Raw genomic sequence first — 16,897 nt, 5'->3', positions numbered from 1 at the left:
CCAGAATCATTCCAATTGTTTTCGCAAATTAGGTTGACAGTTTTATAGCCTATAGAGTCCTTGGAACAAAGCTGTCCTTTCAAACTTAGTTGGCATTTCTTTCACATTTGTTATGGGAGTCCCATTTACCTAATGCTGTTCCTTCTCTTTTTTTTCTAAGAACAGTATTGCTAGTCACTTTCTTTCTTCATTTAATACTTTAAATTCAGACATTCACTGGGTACAGGGCTTGGCATTACTCTTGTTTCTTTGGTGAAGCCCTGGATCTGCTTCTTAGGGTCGCGTTCCATTGTAGGAGGGGTGGTGCTTGTGTGAAGTGCTCTCTTGTCTTAGTTTCTTGAATTATTTACATGCTTTTAAAATATGGGCACTGCTGCTTAGCATGTCCATCACTGTCTTCAGAATTTGTCAGATTCTGTTTTTTTTTCTAGGACAATAAAACACTCCCCATTTCTCTCTCTCTCTCTCTCTCTCTCTCTCTCTCTCTCTCTCTCTCTCTCTGTGTGTGTGTCTACATATGTGCACATGTGCATGTATGCATGTGTGTGCTTACATACTTTTCAGTTTTACAGCTTATTACTCCACAGATAAGAATTTAGCCATTACAAACATAATTATCTTTTAATCATGTAATTATCTTTTAACCAGTTCTTTTAAGAAGTGTTTTATTAGAATATTAATAGACTATAAAATTCACCCAAGTAAACAATTTTATGGTTTTTTAAGCATATATAAACACCCCCAGGAATCCCTTTTAGAACATGCTCATAACTTCCAAGAGAAATCTGTCCTCGTTTTCCTTACTACTTTAGCTACGCAGCCCTGAGCATCCACTGATATTTATATCCATCCCCCTAGCATTGCCTCTTTTGGATGTTTCATATAAATAAAAACTTACTTTGTTTTTATGATTCATCCATGTTGTAGCATGTATTAGTACTCTATTTCTATTTATGCACAGATAATTGATTCCATGGTTATAACAGTTGGTGATGCATTCACGAGCTGACTGCCATTTTATTTGTTTCTAGCCCTTTGTGTCAATGGCAAATGATGCCGTTATGAATCTCTCGACTTGGGTCTTTGTTCTGATGTGTATTACATTTCCCTTGGGTATAGTTAGAGTTTGTGGATCCTGTGGTAACTCGAAGTTTACCAACTAAGGAACTCCCAGACAGGTTTCCAGTGATTAGACTGCTTTCTGTCCTACTGGAAGTTTGTAAGGGCTTCTGTTTGTCCACATTCATACCAGTTCCTGCTATCGATCTGTCTCTTGTTTTATCACAGCTATCCCAATGGGTAAAGACAATCTTTCACTACGATTTTGACTTGTGTCACCCTGTGGCTACTGACCCTGGGCCTCTTTGGGTCCTTTGATCACGTGTCAATCTTGTTTTGAGGCCTCATCCTTTTTCTATTTTTCAAATGTATTGCTCTTTGGTAGTTGTGTTATTGGGGGACTTTAAACACTTGCTACTACACCCTTATAAAATACACTTTTCTCCAATATTTTTACTAATTTTACGGAGAGTTTTTACTTTCTACATATTCTTCCCCCATAAGTTTAAAATACTACAAGATACAAATTATCAAGTTTTCTTGTGTAGCCTATGATTTTGATTTCTTATCTTAGATAATCATTAAAGCAAAAATTGAGGATTTACCACCATTATTTCTTCTAAGCACTCTGTGGTTTTAGCTGACACACTTGGGTCTTGATTCGTGTTGAGTTTTGTATATGGCATGAGAAGAAGGTCCAGGATTTTTCTTCTGCATGTGGATGCTTAGTTGTTGCACTGCTGTTTATTTAATAGATGACTCTTTCTTTAATAAAGCGCCTTGATCTCCGCGTTGAAGGTCAGTTGACACCAGGCCTATGGGCTTATTTCTAGATGCTCAATTCTGCTCCATTGGCCTGTATGTCAGACATCATGACAGTGTTTATATGTTGAAATCAGAGGTTGGGACTTCTTCACCTTTATTTCTAGCTGCTTGTTATATGATAGATATAACATTTATATCCATATGAAACTTAGAACTCACTTTCCTATTTCCCCTAAAGAAAGGCTCTCTAATGCTGATAGGAATGTTCTGGAACTGTATTATGTTTATGGGTTTGCTGTTATTCTAATTTTATCTTCCAATCCATGAACATGGGATATCTTTCCACTTACTTGGATTTCATTCATATCTTTTGTAATTATATATAGATTTCAGTACACCAGCCCGTGAACTCCTTAAACAAACTTCTCCTGAAGCATTTTCCCTCTTAAGTTCTTCTTGTTTATTGAAAGTTTATAGGGGAAGGGTTTGTACATTTGCTTGTTGATTTTTGTACCCTGAAATCTTCCCGAACTCCTATTACTTATGATCATGTTAGTGCGCTCCTTGGGACTTTTAATACAGTGCCATGCCACCTGTTAATGCAGATAATCTTCATTCTTTTCCAATATGAATGCCTCTTTTATTTCTTTCAAATTGGCTAGAACCTCCAGTGCAATTTAAGATTAAAGTCATGAAAGTAGTTCCTTTTGATCCTAATTATAAGGGGAAAACATCTGCCCTATATGCTCCTTAGTACATTTTTTGTTTTTTTGTTTTTATTTTCACCCATATGTATGTATGCATGTGTGTGTGTGTGTGATTTATATATATTGCATATAATGAATTGTAGTCAGTTCTATTCCCCTCTTTTCATTTCTCTGTCCCACTGAAACTCCTTGTCTCAGTAGTTCTCACTTCTACTTTTCCATGTTCATTTTGTCTGTGGCCCTCTCAGCTTAATTAGGGTTTCTTACCTAAGCTTGAGTCCGAGGATATTTACTAGAACAAGGAAATGTGCCTGTGGCTACACTACTGAGGAAAATGACAGCCTTTCCTCCAACAGTTTTTAATTGCCAATCTTTCCTACAGGAGGGGTGGGGTCTCTCTGACTCCTTCCCCTATCCATGATAAAATATTATTTGACCCAATTGTGTATAGTTCTTGTGCAGATGACCATAACTGTCATCATTAAGTGCATTGACCATGTTACATCTAGAAAGTTTTGTCCTTTCTTGTTCCCTGAGCCTCGGAGGAGTGTTATAGTTGTCCCAGTCAGACCACATCACTCTATGCAAACATAAAATGCAAACAGATTCATTTGCATTTTATCTTGAAAACTGTTTCCAGGAGCTAAAGGGATCTGCAACCCTATAGGTGGAACAACAATATGAACTAACCAGTACTCCCCGGAGCTCATGTCTCTAGCTGCATATGTATCAGAAGATGGCCTATTAGGCCATCAGTGGAAAGAGAGGCCCATTGGTCGCGCAAACTTTATGTCTCAGTACAGGGGAACGCCAGGGCCAAGAAGTGAGAGTGGGTGGGTGGGGGAGTAGGGGGGATGGTATGGGGGACTTTTGGGATAGCAATGTAAATGTAAATGAAGAAAATACCTAATTAAAAAAAATTAAAAAAAAAAGAAAACTGTTTCCTTCTGAAAGAAAAAATGTCCCTCATTTCTTTATATTTGGGTAGACAGTGTGTCAGCAAATGGGGTTATGAATGTTTGCCATCTATGTACCTATGGTTGGAATTATCTCCTGGCCATTGGTCTAGAATGGTAATTGGAGCACAGAGGCACCTGTAAGTTTTGTGCTCAGCTCTCCATTATTCACTACGGTAGATGGGACTCGGGAGGATATTCCTCTGCTCCTGAGGGTGGGGGATCAGACTATAGGGAAAACTTTGGGAAATGTTAACATGCCGTTGGTAAATGTAATCAGGCTCCAGAATGTAGTCTACAGGACCTTCCCTGTGTTCTTCCTTAGTCGAGAGCAGCAATTCTTAATCTGTGCATCACAATCTCTTCAGAGTCATAAGGCATATCAGATATCTACATTATGATTCATAACAGCAGCAAAATAACAGCTATGATGTAGCAACAAAAATAATTTTATGGTTGGGGGGTTACAACAACATGAGCAACTGTATTAAAGAGTCCCAGCAATAGTATGGCTGAGAACCACTGGTCTAGAGCGATCTTGGGCACTGAGGCTGATAGAGATAACAGGCACAAGGAAGAAGGACAATAATGGCCCTCCAGCTTCTAGGACAAAAACTGCAACAGGAAAGAGCAGTCAAGGGATATTTGGGGATGAGAGTGACTGTCTTCTATCATCAACAACAGTCCCTACCCCAGTGTCTCTGCGATCAGGTCAGTCATATTTACCAGCACTTCCTGGACCCTGAGTTTCTCAGTCCTTCAGGTGCTAAGAATTGGAAATCCTATATATGCTCTGATATTCAATTTTATGTGTGATGACACTGAGACCAAAAAGGTCCAGAACTCCCTAAGGCCACAGCTTCTGAGAAAAGCATTCCACTATGGGATCTCGATTGAAAACAAAAACAAAAACAAACACTCAGAGGAATTGGTAAGTATGCAAATATTGCCTTGCCTCTGTGAGCCCCAAGCATCAACTCTGACTCCACGGAGACAATAAAATGCAGTGACTGGGCTGCTACCCAAAGGAGGGCAGTCCCTGAGACTCCAACCCCCTTAGCCATCCCATATGCATCTGCTTTCTTGGGTATCCTAAGCTCTGCTTGTTCACACCAGGGAGCAGCTGAACTATGAGCATAAATTCTCAGCGGGATAGCCTGCCTGTAACTTTACCAGCATTCTTTGCAGTCAGAATTCTATGTGCTCTTCCAGTTGAGTGTTTCAATAAGGAACATAAACTTAATGTTAATAACCATGCTGATTTGAGTGACTGTAAACACCCATGCCCAGGACAGGATGACACAAAGCTAGTGACAGAGTGGGAGGAGCCCTCATCCCAGTCTGCTTTGTTCTCAGTGACCCACTGTCAGGTAAACGTTCAAAAAAGTTGCAAGTTGCGGATAAGGGTGCACCTGCCTTTTCTTTCTGTTTTTCTTTTCTTCTTTTTTTTTTTATTGGTTCAATTTCTTTTTTTTTAATTAGGTATTTTCTTCATTTACATTTCCAATACTATTCCAAAAGTCCTCCATGCCCTCCCCCCTCTCCTCCCCCACTCCCCACTCCCACTTCTTGGCCCTGGCATTCCCCTGTACTTAGTCATATAAAGTTTACAAGACCAATGGGCCTCTCTTTCCACTGATGGCCGACTAGGCCATCTTCTGCTACATATGCAGCTAGAGACATGAGCTGGGGGGGGGGTACTGATTAGTTCATATTGTTGTTCCATCTCTAGCTCCTCTGTTGGGGGCCCTGTGTTCCTAGGCAAATGGATGGACCTGGATGGCAACATCCTGAGTGAGGTAACCCAATCACAAAAGAACTCACATGATATGTACTCACTGATAAGTGGATATTAGCCCAGAAACTTAGAATACCCAAGATATAAGATACAATTTGTAAAACACATGAAACTCAAGAAGAACGAAGACCAAAGTGTGGACCCTTTGTCCCTTCTTAGAATTGGGAACAAAACACCCATGGAAGGAGTTACAGAGACAAAGTTTGGAGCTGAGACGAAAGGATGGTCCATCTAGAGACTGCCATACCCAGGGATCCATCCCATAATCAGCCTCCAAACGCTGACACCATTGCATACTCCAGCAAGATTTTGCTGAAAGCACCCTGATATAGCTGTCTCTTGTGAGACTATGCTGGGGCCTAGCAAACACAGAAGTGGATGCTCACAGTCAGCTATTGGATGGAACACGGGACACCTGCCTAACGCACTCACAAGGCACATAGAACTCCAAAAGCCATGGCCAGGATTGGGTTTGATTTTATTGAGATACTTTTCTTTCTTCTCATGGAGGAAAATGGAACATGCCACCTTTACCTGATGTTTTCTCACATTCGGCTGGGCAACTTGTGCTGTTTTAAGGTTTTTTGTTTTTTGTTTTGACCTTAATTAAAAATTTTAAAGCCCCCATGACCTTCTTCCGGACAGGAATGCTACTATATTCCAGGTGGGAGAGAAATGTACATGTAGGGGAAAGTTCTTTAATCACCCATATTTGCCTCAGACAGCTGAGGCTATTTGCAAAAAATCTAAGACATGCACACTAAACTACTCAGCTCATAGATTTATGCAGCTGGTTGATTGGCGAGGCCTTCTGGGTCCAGCCATTATCAAAGCCTACGATAAATCACTGAGTGTGTGGCATCCTAGATTCTCTGGGTATCTCATTCCAAAGAGAAGGAAGTTGTGCCATTTGTGGGTGGCCTCCTAACATATGGGTGACAGGCTCTCAGAGGTTGCCCTTCTTTGGGTAGCAGCCCAGGCATGCTGCATTTATTTTGTCTCCAGTGTCAGAGTTGATGTTTAGGCTGACAGAGGCAAGGTAGTATTTGTATACCTGCCAATAGTAGGGGTTTTTTGGGTAGGTGGGGAGCACCTTTCTTTTCAACTTCCTTTCAAGAAAAATCCTCTGAAAAGAATTTTTAAGTAAGGTTTCCATAGTAGAAGCAGTGGGAGAGAAAAGACTGAAAGGATTGGAGGCTGCTGTCTTTTCCCTTCCCACAGACAAGTATTCAAAAAGACAGGCCAGAATCTTTCATGGGAGATACTAAGAAAAGTTGTAATTTGGACATCAATTGTGATTTTCGGATGTTGGCTTAAAAATGCTTCTCTTCTACCTTCTTTCTCCAGACATACTTCAATGACAATATCCTCACCCTAATACGGACCCTGGTGACAGGAGGAGCCACACCAGAGCTCGAGGCTCTAATAGCTGAGGAGAATGCACTTCGAGGAGGCTACAGCACTCCGCAGACACTGGCCAACAGGGACCGTTGCCGAGTGGCCCAGTTAGCCCTGTTAGATGGGCCCTTTGCAGACTTAGGGGTGAGTCTACAGCTCCAATAACTCCTGAGTCCAGTGTCTGTAGCAAGTATGATCTGAATGAACTATGTTGGATGGTGACAAGCTAGGCATCTGTGTGTGTCTCTTCCACTGTAATAGACTAAAGAAATGGAATTTATAGAGCCTTAGTTACTAGGACCCACACTTTATACAGAGGTCTTCCTGCAAATACACCTACCAGATCTTTGATGTGTTGCGCTCTGGCAACTGAGGTGCCAGGGCATATGCACCAAGGCATCGTGGCTTCGTTGCTAAGGGCCTTTCCTCCACTGCTGCCTTCCTCGGGTATTTTCTTCACAGAGATGGAAGGGGCAGGTGCTAACAAAACACAGCCAAGGTTGTTAAGCATTTTAGCAGAGTCTTGATACTCAGCCACTCAGCTTTGACTCTACCTGAGCATGGGGATTCTTGGCCCCAAACCCTGGTACCATAGTTTTGTATCTGCATACTGTTGACACAAAAATTATAGCACTCATCTTAAAGGGGAGTAAGAGATAGTTTATTCTAGAGCCATCTGGGGGGTTAACGGCTAAGGAACACATCTTTACATACTACAAATTCCTTGTTTTCACATGAAGACAGTTTCACGAAGTTGCATGGTTTCACAGAACCAAGAAAGCTAGAAATTGAGGCAACTTTAAAATTCATTGGTAGATACACCAGAAGCAGATACTGAGAGACCAGAAGCAGGCTGAGAGACTTCCTATAGGCCCTGGATGCTGTCTGGTAACGTTTATAACTTTTGGGCTGGTGGCACTTAGTCATCTGCTAATTAATAGATTTTGAAATGTTTGTATTGGTCACAAGATGTTAGTTCTGACAGAGAGCACTTCTGACAGGGCAATCGGCAGCTCTTCTAGAGGGCTAGAACCAGCCCAAAGGCAATGAGCTTCTGACCTTGCAGCATTCTAATCTTGCCAGTGGACTGAAGTTCTGATCAGTAGCTGGTCTCTATAGACACAGCTTCATTTGAGGATATTTCGTTCATAGTACCATCCAGGCACTGGTGGGATTTGAAGTATCAAGACCATCATGTGTATCCAGCACCATTAGCCAAAGTGGCAGGGTCTCAACCAGCACCTTCTTGATGTCTCTAATTGGTCTTAGGGTTTCTGAGTCTGGACCCAGCCACTCTTCCCCAGGCTTCCTTTAGTGGAGGGGAGGAGAGCCTCTGTTTGGATTCTGTGTACTCCCTTGGGTCAGGCACTTTGGGAAAAGTCCCACCTTGACTTTTATTCCAAATTCACCTAAAGAAAGAGTTTTAGGAGTGGAACCGTGAATCTTTGGGATATTTATACTTACTGCACAAAAAATAGTGTTCCCCAGAATGTCCCATTGCGGAGAATGTCTTGTTTTGTAACACACCAATGCCTCCTTATGGGCTAGGACCTACATTAATCTGGGGCCATTTTAAAAGGAATTCCATAATCAGTGGCTCTTTTTCATTACTTCCTTACTTATCCACTTGAATCAGACTTGTGTTTTCAATACTCGTAAGATGTTAGAACCTTTTCAGCCTAATATGATGCCCATCATCCTGATTCCAGCTATAGCAAAGACATACAGTTCCTATTTAATTCCCTCCGTCATGCCATTCTGAAATAAAGTCTGCTTGGAGTCATGTGTCTGCATGAAGCCCAGAATTTTTGATTCGTTTCCAAACAAGAACACTGTTTTCACCTTGTGCACCTTGTGAGTCGCCGAGCCCCAGAACTTGGGGTGTGGTTGTGGACTGATTAGTGCCTTGAATCCCAGTTATCTCGCCTGCAGACTCCCACATCCTCATCCCCCTAGACATCTCTGAGGTCTGCAAATTGTGCTTTTCACACAGTCCTCATCTGAATGAATCTTCTCACCATAGGACTCACAGGGGTCTCTTTTATTCTTGCAGTGGTTTTCATTATCACTTGGGCAGTTTTGACATCCCAGTCCCATCACAGTGGACACAGCTGAGTTGGGGGAGAAATAGAATCCTTGCTTTCTTTGTAGGGTTCCTTTCTTCTCTCTAGCAACACAATTGAGACCTTCCAGTGTCACACACACACACACACACACACACCAATGCACCTCAGGTAAGGGAAACACAGAGATTTGTTTGAGCTACAGACAGATCTGTGGGGACACCAGAGGAAGCTCCTATGGTTGTCAGATCCCCAAAGTGAAAGTACAGAGGGTCCAGGTTGTTAGCCACACTGACATCTTCAGCCACAATCTCTTGGCATAGACCCTCCATCTCCAGAGACAAGGAAACAAGCTTCTCTTTCCCCCCAGACCTTGATTCCCAGGCAAATAAAAACTGATGTTCCTCTCACTCCCTCTGTTGTCTCCCAGGATGGTGGTTGTTATGGTGACCTGTTCTGCAAAGCTCTGAAAACATATAACATGCTTTGTTTTGGAATTTACCGGCTGAGAGATGCCCACCTCAGCACCCCCAGCCAGTGTACGAAAAGGTGAGTGTGTCTTCCCACCCTGCCATCTCACCTGAAGGCAATGGTACCGATGCTTTTCCTTGTCTCCTCCAGGCAAACATCACTGTGTGCACGTCTTCAACACGCTGCTTGCACCAAATCTAATACTGAGCTGAGGGCCGAGGAGAAACATTTATTTTTTTAATTACTAATAGTACATGTGAAGCCACTGAGGGAAGAACTTGTGCCTTGTAAAGCAGGTCCCTTACCCTCATAGAAGTCAGAATCTCAAGCTCTGGTCCCATGCATACCTTCCTTGGTTGCTGATGTGTTTCCTATTGCTGATATTTCTGCTTCATATGTTTTAATTGACTCACTTTCTTTCATATATATTTAAATTTGTGGTTTATTTTTCTGATATGACTTCATTTAGTAAACTCATGACAGGAAAAACATTAAGAATGCATGTTAGGATTACTCAAACCTGTGAGTTTGTATAGTATACTCTAAGAAAGAGGGCCATAGAGGTATTTCTCAGATCTATAGATTACAATTAGCTGAGGGGTTAAAATAAAAATACTATGATTACAGTCATTTCAGGTGTGTATAAGGTAAAAGCATTTGTGCACATTTAAAATTATATAACGATGTTTATATATTTAATGCTTGGGAATTACAGTGCCTAGCCAGAGCTAAAAATTGTTACAGACTTGCAGGGCAGTAGGTGTGGGGGAATAAAGGGAGTGGGGGAACATCGGCGACCTCAGAGTTCTGGTGCTCCGAGCGGGAAGACTGCAGCACGATTTCCATTTGGCCTGGGTGGATGTCTGGAGGGGATGGGCAAGGGGCAGTCCGAGGTCTCTGGACCCCATGGAGGCCAGAGATAACAGGTTCTCAGTCTTGGGCATCTCAGATGCAGCTGGATACTTAGGATGGGCTGAGAACAAAGTGCGGGCCCCAGAGGTGGTTCAGTCATCCCCGGGGCCGAAGGGAGGAAGGGGAAGGAAGAGAGGGGCAAGAGTCCCTGGTCTGGTCCATGGCTGGAACGCAAGAAGGCCTTCTGGCAGGAGGTTTAATGTGGCTCTTTAGAGGAAAGCCTACCCCATCTTTTAAGCACAGCAGGTCTTGATGAGCAGAAACAGTCTATGGTTTTAGAGTTTTATTGTAGAAAGGCAGGGAGAAAAAGAGAAGGTAGAAAGAAAGAGAGAGGCGGGCCATGACCACATGGAGAGAGGGGGTAAGGGAGAAAGAGAAGGAGGGCTAGAGATGAGAGTAAGAAAGGTGAGAGCTTAAGGAGAGAGAAGGGTCAAGCAGCCCCTTTTATATTGGGCTGGGCTACCTTGCTGTTGGCAGGTAGCTGTGGGGAGGAGCAGATCTGGCTATAGTCAGATAACTGTGGGGGTGGAGTCTAGCCAGAATGCCTGGAGCTTGGGGCTTTATCTGTGTGACTTATAGTCACAGAATTATGGAGTTGGGGGCTCTGTGGTGTCAGGCACCAGTAGCTGGGAACATGGCTCACTGTTCCATCCCTTGTAGAGTTTTTTACTGAGACTCTGTTGGGTCTCCGGAGCAAGCCTCATTCAACCCAAACAGGCTGCCTTTCACGATCCCACACAGACTAATGTTTTTCTGTACCTCGGTAAGTAGGAGATTCACCTACAGAGTTTCCAAAGACCAAATTACAGAGCCCCACCCTGGGGCTTGTGATTCAATAGATCAGGGAGTCAGGTTACTAAAATGTTTTCCCTCTGGTTTTTAGTTTGCTCATTTGTTCCTTCCTTTCTTCCTTCTTTCCTGTGCTAGGGAATGAACCTATGGCCTCTCGAGTGCAAGGCAAATGCTCTACCACTGAGTTATATCCCTGGGGACAACACCCAGCATTTTTCTGAGGTTGCTGGGAGTCTCGGAGACCACACTTTGAGATCCATTGCTGCAGAGGAAATGTGCTGATGATCACTGTAGTTGTGGGGGTGTCAGCCAGAGAAAGCCTGATCTAATTGTCAGAGGGCTTGTCAAGCTCTCACAACTAGGGAGCTATTTGGTTAAAGAGGTACTAGGTATGACAAACAGAGACCCTGTGGTGTGTATCTGTGACTATCAAGACATTCTAGAATGAAAGTTACAGTGCAATTGTGCGATTGTCATGAACTTGACCCTTGTACATTTGGCCCATGTGAATGATGGTGTGGCTTTCCCATTACCAGCTCTAACCTTGCACCTTTGCCTGCCCTTCTAGCTGCCTTGTTGAGTGAAACATGAAGATTTCCTTTAATTTGGAAGCAAATTTGAGGCGACTGGAACAAGTACATCATTCAGTTCCTCAGATAGATTGAAGCAGTCAGGCAATTAGTTCTTTTAGGTTACAGGAGAGTCCCGTGGTGTGCCTGTTTGACTCAGCCTGCAATACCTTTGCTTTCTCTGTCTAGGTACGTCATCACCAATCCTCCCTACGAGTTTGAGCTCGTACCGACAGACCTGATCTTCTGCCTGATGCAGTTTGACCACAATGCTGGCCAATCCCGGGCCAGTCTGTCTCATTCCTCCCACTCCTCACAGTCGTCCAGTAAGAAGAGCTCCTCCGTCCACTCCATCCCGTCCACAGCAAATCGGCCGAACCGGCCCAAGTCCAGGGAGTCCCGCGACAAACAGAAGTACGTTCAAGAAGAGCGACTTTGATATGTGTAGCCACCGGCACCCGTGTGTGAAACTGTATCTGCTACTCATTTCCCCAGTTGGTATTCCAACAGAGTAACTTTCCTGCTCCCTATAGTCCCCTCTTTTTTTTTTCTTTTCTTCTTCTTTTTTTTTTTTACACATTTTGCATATGTATGATAGTGTGCATGTGGTTGTCATTTTTATTTCACCACCATAAAACCCTTGAGCGCAACAGCAAATAAGCAGACGGACCAAAAGTTATTTATGCTTCTAGGGGGAAAGTAACCTAAAAGCATCCTCCAGACATAAATAGCTCACTGCAGGGATGAGTTCACAGGTTGGAAGGGAGCACCTGAGAGTTAGGCAAAGTAGGTTTTCCTGATTTATCAGGATCATCAGGATGCTTTGGGTTTTGCTTTTTCTTTTCATTTTTTGTTTGTTTTCTCTCTCTCTGTTTTTATACACACACACTAAGTTAGCACACAGTCATTTGAAACAAGCAACCAAAAGCAATGAAAATGCATTGATCGGATCCACTCTGGGCTGAGGTATCGCAAAACATTTGAAAGGCTTTCCAAGTGTGCGCAAAAGATGATTAAGTATCTGCTTGTTGTGAGAGAGCATCAGAGATTTTTTTTAAACTTATTCACCAAAGCCTTTTTGTCTCAGAGCTAGCGTCTTTCAGGTGTATAAGTGAATGTTTCTAACTTTAATGCAGAGAGAAAAACAGGTTTCCACTCCTGGATGTATCAAATCTTAGTCATTTCAATTACCTGAAAAAAGGTTTGATCACATATTAAACTGTTATTCTGTCTCCTTATGCTGCCATAGGGATAGCTAGTTTTTTTCTTTCACTTTTGACATTTGGGATGAAAAGCCATATGTATCATAAATATCAGATGTAAGTCATTAAGAACTGCCTTCCTGGGACTTTTACATCCTTTAAAAGGTGAATCACTTACCTTATGTACAGAATAAATAACACTCAGAAAAGAGCAAGTATTTTTCCATGCATTCTCAAGGGACCTTTTTACTCCCCTTTGTTTGACTAACGAGGGCCCCGATGCCAAGTACAATTCAGGCTGGGGCAATGGTAGAGCCGGAAGGAGACAAACCCAGTGATAGATAATGGTTTCTTGTAGGAGCTGACGTGCTCAATAAATCAGAACGTAGGAGGATAGAGCCACAGTTGATTCAAGAAAGACAAAAGCTAGCGACCACATTTAAATTGCTGGCACAGCTGCATGATGCTCTGTCCCAAAGCAGAAGGCTGGCAGGAAAGGTCTAACATAGGTAACCCTCTTAAATGTATAGCCAATTCCTATAGGTAGATGAGAGACAGGGGAGAGAGCCTCTCCCTTCATTTCAAGATTGGAAGGAGACGGCTGCAACAGTAAGCCAAACACATTGCAGTAGTTAATTTCTTTCTTTTGTTTCCTTTTTTTTTCTTTAAAAAAAAAAACTGTTATTCATCAAGGTAGGGAAGATAGATAGATACCTTTTCCCCAATATGCAACTATCAGATGTTTTATGCATGCAAATTATGTTTTAAAAACATAGAGTTCTGAAAAATTGGCCAACTTTACCATAACCAAATTCTGGTATGGGTAGACTAGCCTTGGGCTCATGTGAACTTATTTGGGATATTTATTTAGAAATCCTCTGATAGAACAGGGGGTAGAAAGGAGGGGGGAAATCTGTCATATCTTTAGCATCTCTTTTTAAAAGGTGTTTTTATGGTGAATGTTTTGGGTTTAGATTTTTGATCCCCTGTCCCCTCCAGCATGATGGTTTTGGAGATTTGCTTGCTGTGTGACTGACAAGCACTTTTACTGACAAAAAATGGTGAGGCTCCGTCAGAACCTCCACCTCACCCCACACCAAAGACAGGGGCAGTGCAGTATTCCAACCAGCAATGGGTGGGCAGTCAATGTATACATGTAAATTCAAAAGTCTTGTGAGTGGAAGTATTTTTTTCAAATTATTTTTGTCCTTATGTATTTGATTTATATATGACATCTAGTTATCTCTTTATATATAATTATATATATATATATATATAAACCATATATATATATATATATATATATATATATATATATATCCCCTAGTTTTGGATCATGAGAGATCTTCATGCATTCTTTGCAAAGGAGGTTATGAGGTTACGCCTTCAGAACATTGATAACTATAAGAATGTGCCAGTTAAAGTGCTCAACAGGAAATGACAGTTTCAAAGCATTGTAAAACTCACATAGCTTACTTCTCTCTCTAAAGTGCAACAAGGATGACTAGAATGGGCCAAGGTATGACAATTAATGGTTCTGCATGACCTAGCCACTGCTGGGGGTTTTCTTCTATAACGTTGTCCTTGTGAAACTTTTGTGGAATTAAAAAAAAAAGGAGTTACAAATTTTATTCTGTTATTGTTTATTTTTATTTAAATTGTTCTGTTTGTGGTTCTCTTTCATTTGTTTTGCTTCTCCACCCTCCCCCTTTCTCCTCCTCTTCCTTTCTCCCTTCCTTCTTCTTTTTCTTCCTCTACTTTCTCAATTGCTCAGCGCAATGAGGCTGTGCTGCTGCTATGGCTAGATCCCTTAGAGTTTGTTTTGGTGTTCTTGGGGGTCGGGTAATCTGGGGATAACTTCTCTCCATCTGGCTTGCCTTCAAATCTGCACGTGGCCTCCCTGCCCACCTCGGTACCTTGCCCCAAGTCCAAAAGCATTTTCCCATTGAGAAACCCAGCTTCTTCCACTGGCCCCATCACTACTGCCCAAACCCAGCCCCAACTGGTCTGTTCACATCTCTGTGTTGATCTTGGCAAGACCCACCAAATCGAACAATGATGCCGGTTGATAGATGTTTTTGTAAGATATTCACAGCTATTCCATTTGGCAAATGTGCTTCTCTGTTAATAGTTGACCCTCCTTTGGTCTGTAAGAGGAGGGTTATTAATGGCAAATGCATTGGTCTGTTTTCCTGTTTGATCAGAAGGAACCAAAGTCAAAGCTGTTGAGCCCCGTGAATCCACTTGAGAGCACATGCCAGGTTCTGAAGGGGCTGATGACTCAGTCTGGACAGAACTCACTCATGTCTCCTACCACCTGCCATTCAGACATTTGTTAAATCCCAACCACAAATGGGGCAGACATATGCCAACCCAAAGTGTCTTTTTAATGCAATTGATTAGTGGCTCCAGTAGATGAGACTGTAACTGACTGGAATGGGAACAGACTGTGACATGAGATGAAATCTGGGAGTTTTCTCTGGACTTTGGGCACATAATCCCCACTGGGTAATTACAGATCATTGAGAATTGATCAGGGGTGACTACTGATATATCTGGTGGCAACAGGATCATGGGGGATCATGGTGACTTCCCTTTTATTAGCTGAAACTTCTATATTATACTCTTCTTAATAGAGTGAAGACATTCCTCCACCATTTACCATTTGACTCAAAATTCCCTCTTTCAGGAGAAGAGAGGCTCCTTTAGGAAGGAGGCACATGGGTTCTTCATGTGTTGTCTCTGCCCTACTTCTTCCTTGCCCAAACTAGAAACAAACAAGGAATGTTAGAAAGTGAGAGAACACTGTGAAAAGAAAAATGCACATATTTTATAAGAATCACAGCTTAAAGCTCGGTGATATCCCCAGTTCTGGAAGAGAAGCAGTTTGTGAGCCATTCAGTTTGCTTTGGTCAGGCTTTGGAAAGGGCCAATGTTAAGTGAATTTGGAGAGTATGAGGCAAAGCTTTGCACCAGCTGTCTGAAAACTGTGGAATTGTTAATATCCCTAGAAGCTGCTATTGAAGTCCTTCTCAAATCCAGTTGAAAGAGACCCTTGAACTTTCCAGTCTCCCCTATATTTTGGAGATGTTTCCAATTCCATTATGAAATTAAGGCTTATGACACAGGATATTAAAGTAGATATACACAACATGTATTTGAAATCATTTTCACATTTCAAACTCTCTTATAATTTATCTGCATCCCCTTGGTTTATTCTTAGAAAAGTGGCCATTAATGCCTGAGGTGTTGACACAGCTGATTTGCTGGTGTCAGACTCTTGGAGCCAGATTCTGTTTCTAAGCCAGGGGGACAAGCCCTGTGAGCTTAGGGACTAGAGAGACTGACTATGCCTGTTGGCAACATTATTGAGATCCTAGGTGACCAGAGGAACCTTTGACTGACTGTCTTTCAGCATGGGGAATGCCTTAAAGGTGTCTATATCCCAATAGAGACAATTATATCAACCTTCCAGGTTCCTATAGCAACAGACTCCTTGAAGAACAAGAAAGTACAGAAACTTCTGGGAGCAAAAGATAAGACAGGGTACAAATCAATTTCTCCACCAGCTTCCATCAGCCAATCCCTGCTTTGTCATAATATGATAAGGGAGTAGCTGTAGGCATCTGTCATTGAGCTGGGTAAATATCTCCCATAAGGAGACTGCACATGGAAGGGAGCAGAAGAAACTCCATTACCTAAGAGGCAAGAGTATCCTCAGGGTTTGGCTGGATGCAAGGATGGACAGTCAGAGTGGTCCATTCCAGAGAAATGAGATAAAAGGGAACTTGTCAAAGTCTGGTAGAAACTATGCTTATGTTTCAGAATGGCTATGTTCTGCTGAGGTAGAAGAGGAGGAGGCTGGATGCATATTTTTGCCTGGGAAGCATCTGGCTTTGTAAGTGTAGGACATTTACCACACTGCCTATCAGAAATGTAATCCAGGAAACCACAGAGATTTGCCCTTACAGATTGGAACTCTTTGTAGCTATTGCTGTCTTGTCCTCTGTATCCAAATGGGATCTTTTCCTTCCATGCCTTTGCTCTCAAAGCCTCAGCTTGTGGTGCTATGGAAAGCCAGTTATTCCAAGTGCCTTTACTGTGTTATCAGCTCCCTACTTCAGCAGTCTTTTCTGGGGAGTAGTTATATGAAAAGGCTGACCACAACACTGACCAACCACAGTGCCAACAAAAGTCCCCTGTTC

The 16,897-nt window shown here is 42.4% G+C and overlaps 1 protein-coding gene across 17 annotated transcripts in view; it reads left to right on the top strand.

Annotated features, from left to right (window-relative positions):
• Positions 1-16,897, top strand: part of Kcnma1 (potassium calcium-activated channel subfamily M alpha 1) — a 700,771-nt gene that overhangs the window by 672,135 nt on the left and 11,739 nt on the right. For 9 of the 17 annotated variants that reach the window (XM_021182654.3, XM_021182646.3, XM_029468760.2 and 6 more), the window contains 4 exons: positions 6,633-6,827; positions 9,177-9,295; positions 11,680-11,904; positions 14,183-14,211. In XM_021182654.3, the coding sequence (XP_021038313.1) occupies positions 6,633-6,827; positions 9,177-9,295; positions 11,680-11,904; positions 14,183-14,211 (568 nt within the window). The remainder of the gene's footprint in view (positions 1-6,632; positions 6,828-9,176; positions 9,296-11,679; positions 11,905-14,182; positions 14,212-16,897) is intronic. The other 8 variants (XM_021182666.3, XM_021182664.3, XM_085828422.1 and 5 more) reach the window with 1 other exon arrangement.

Source organism: Mus caroli, unplaced genomic scaffold, assembly GCF_978045245.1.
Source record: "Mus caroli unplaced genomic scaffold, Mus_caroli_1 scaffold_12, whole genome shotgun sequence".
NCBI classification, from domain to species: domain Eukaryota; kingdom Metazoa; phylum Chordata; class Mammalia; order Rodentia; family Muridae; genus Mus; species Mus caroli.
This window is presented reverse-complemented; position numbering and strand designations above follow the sequence as displayed.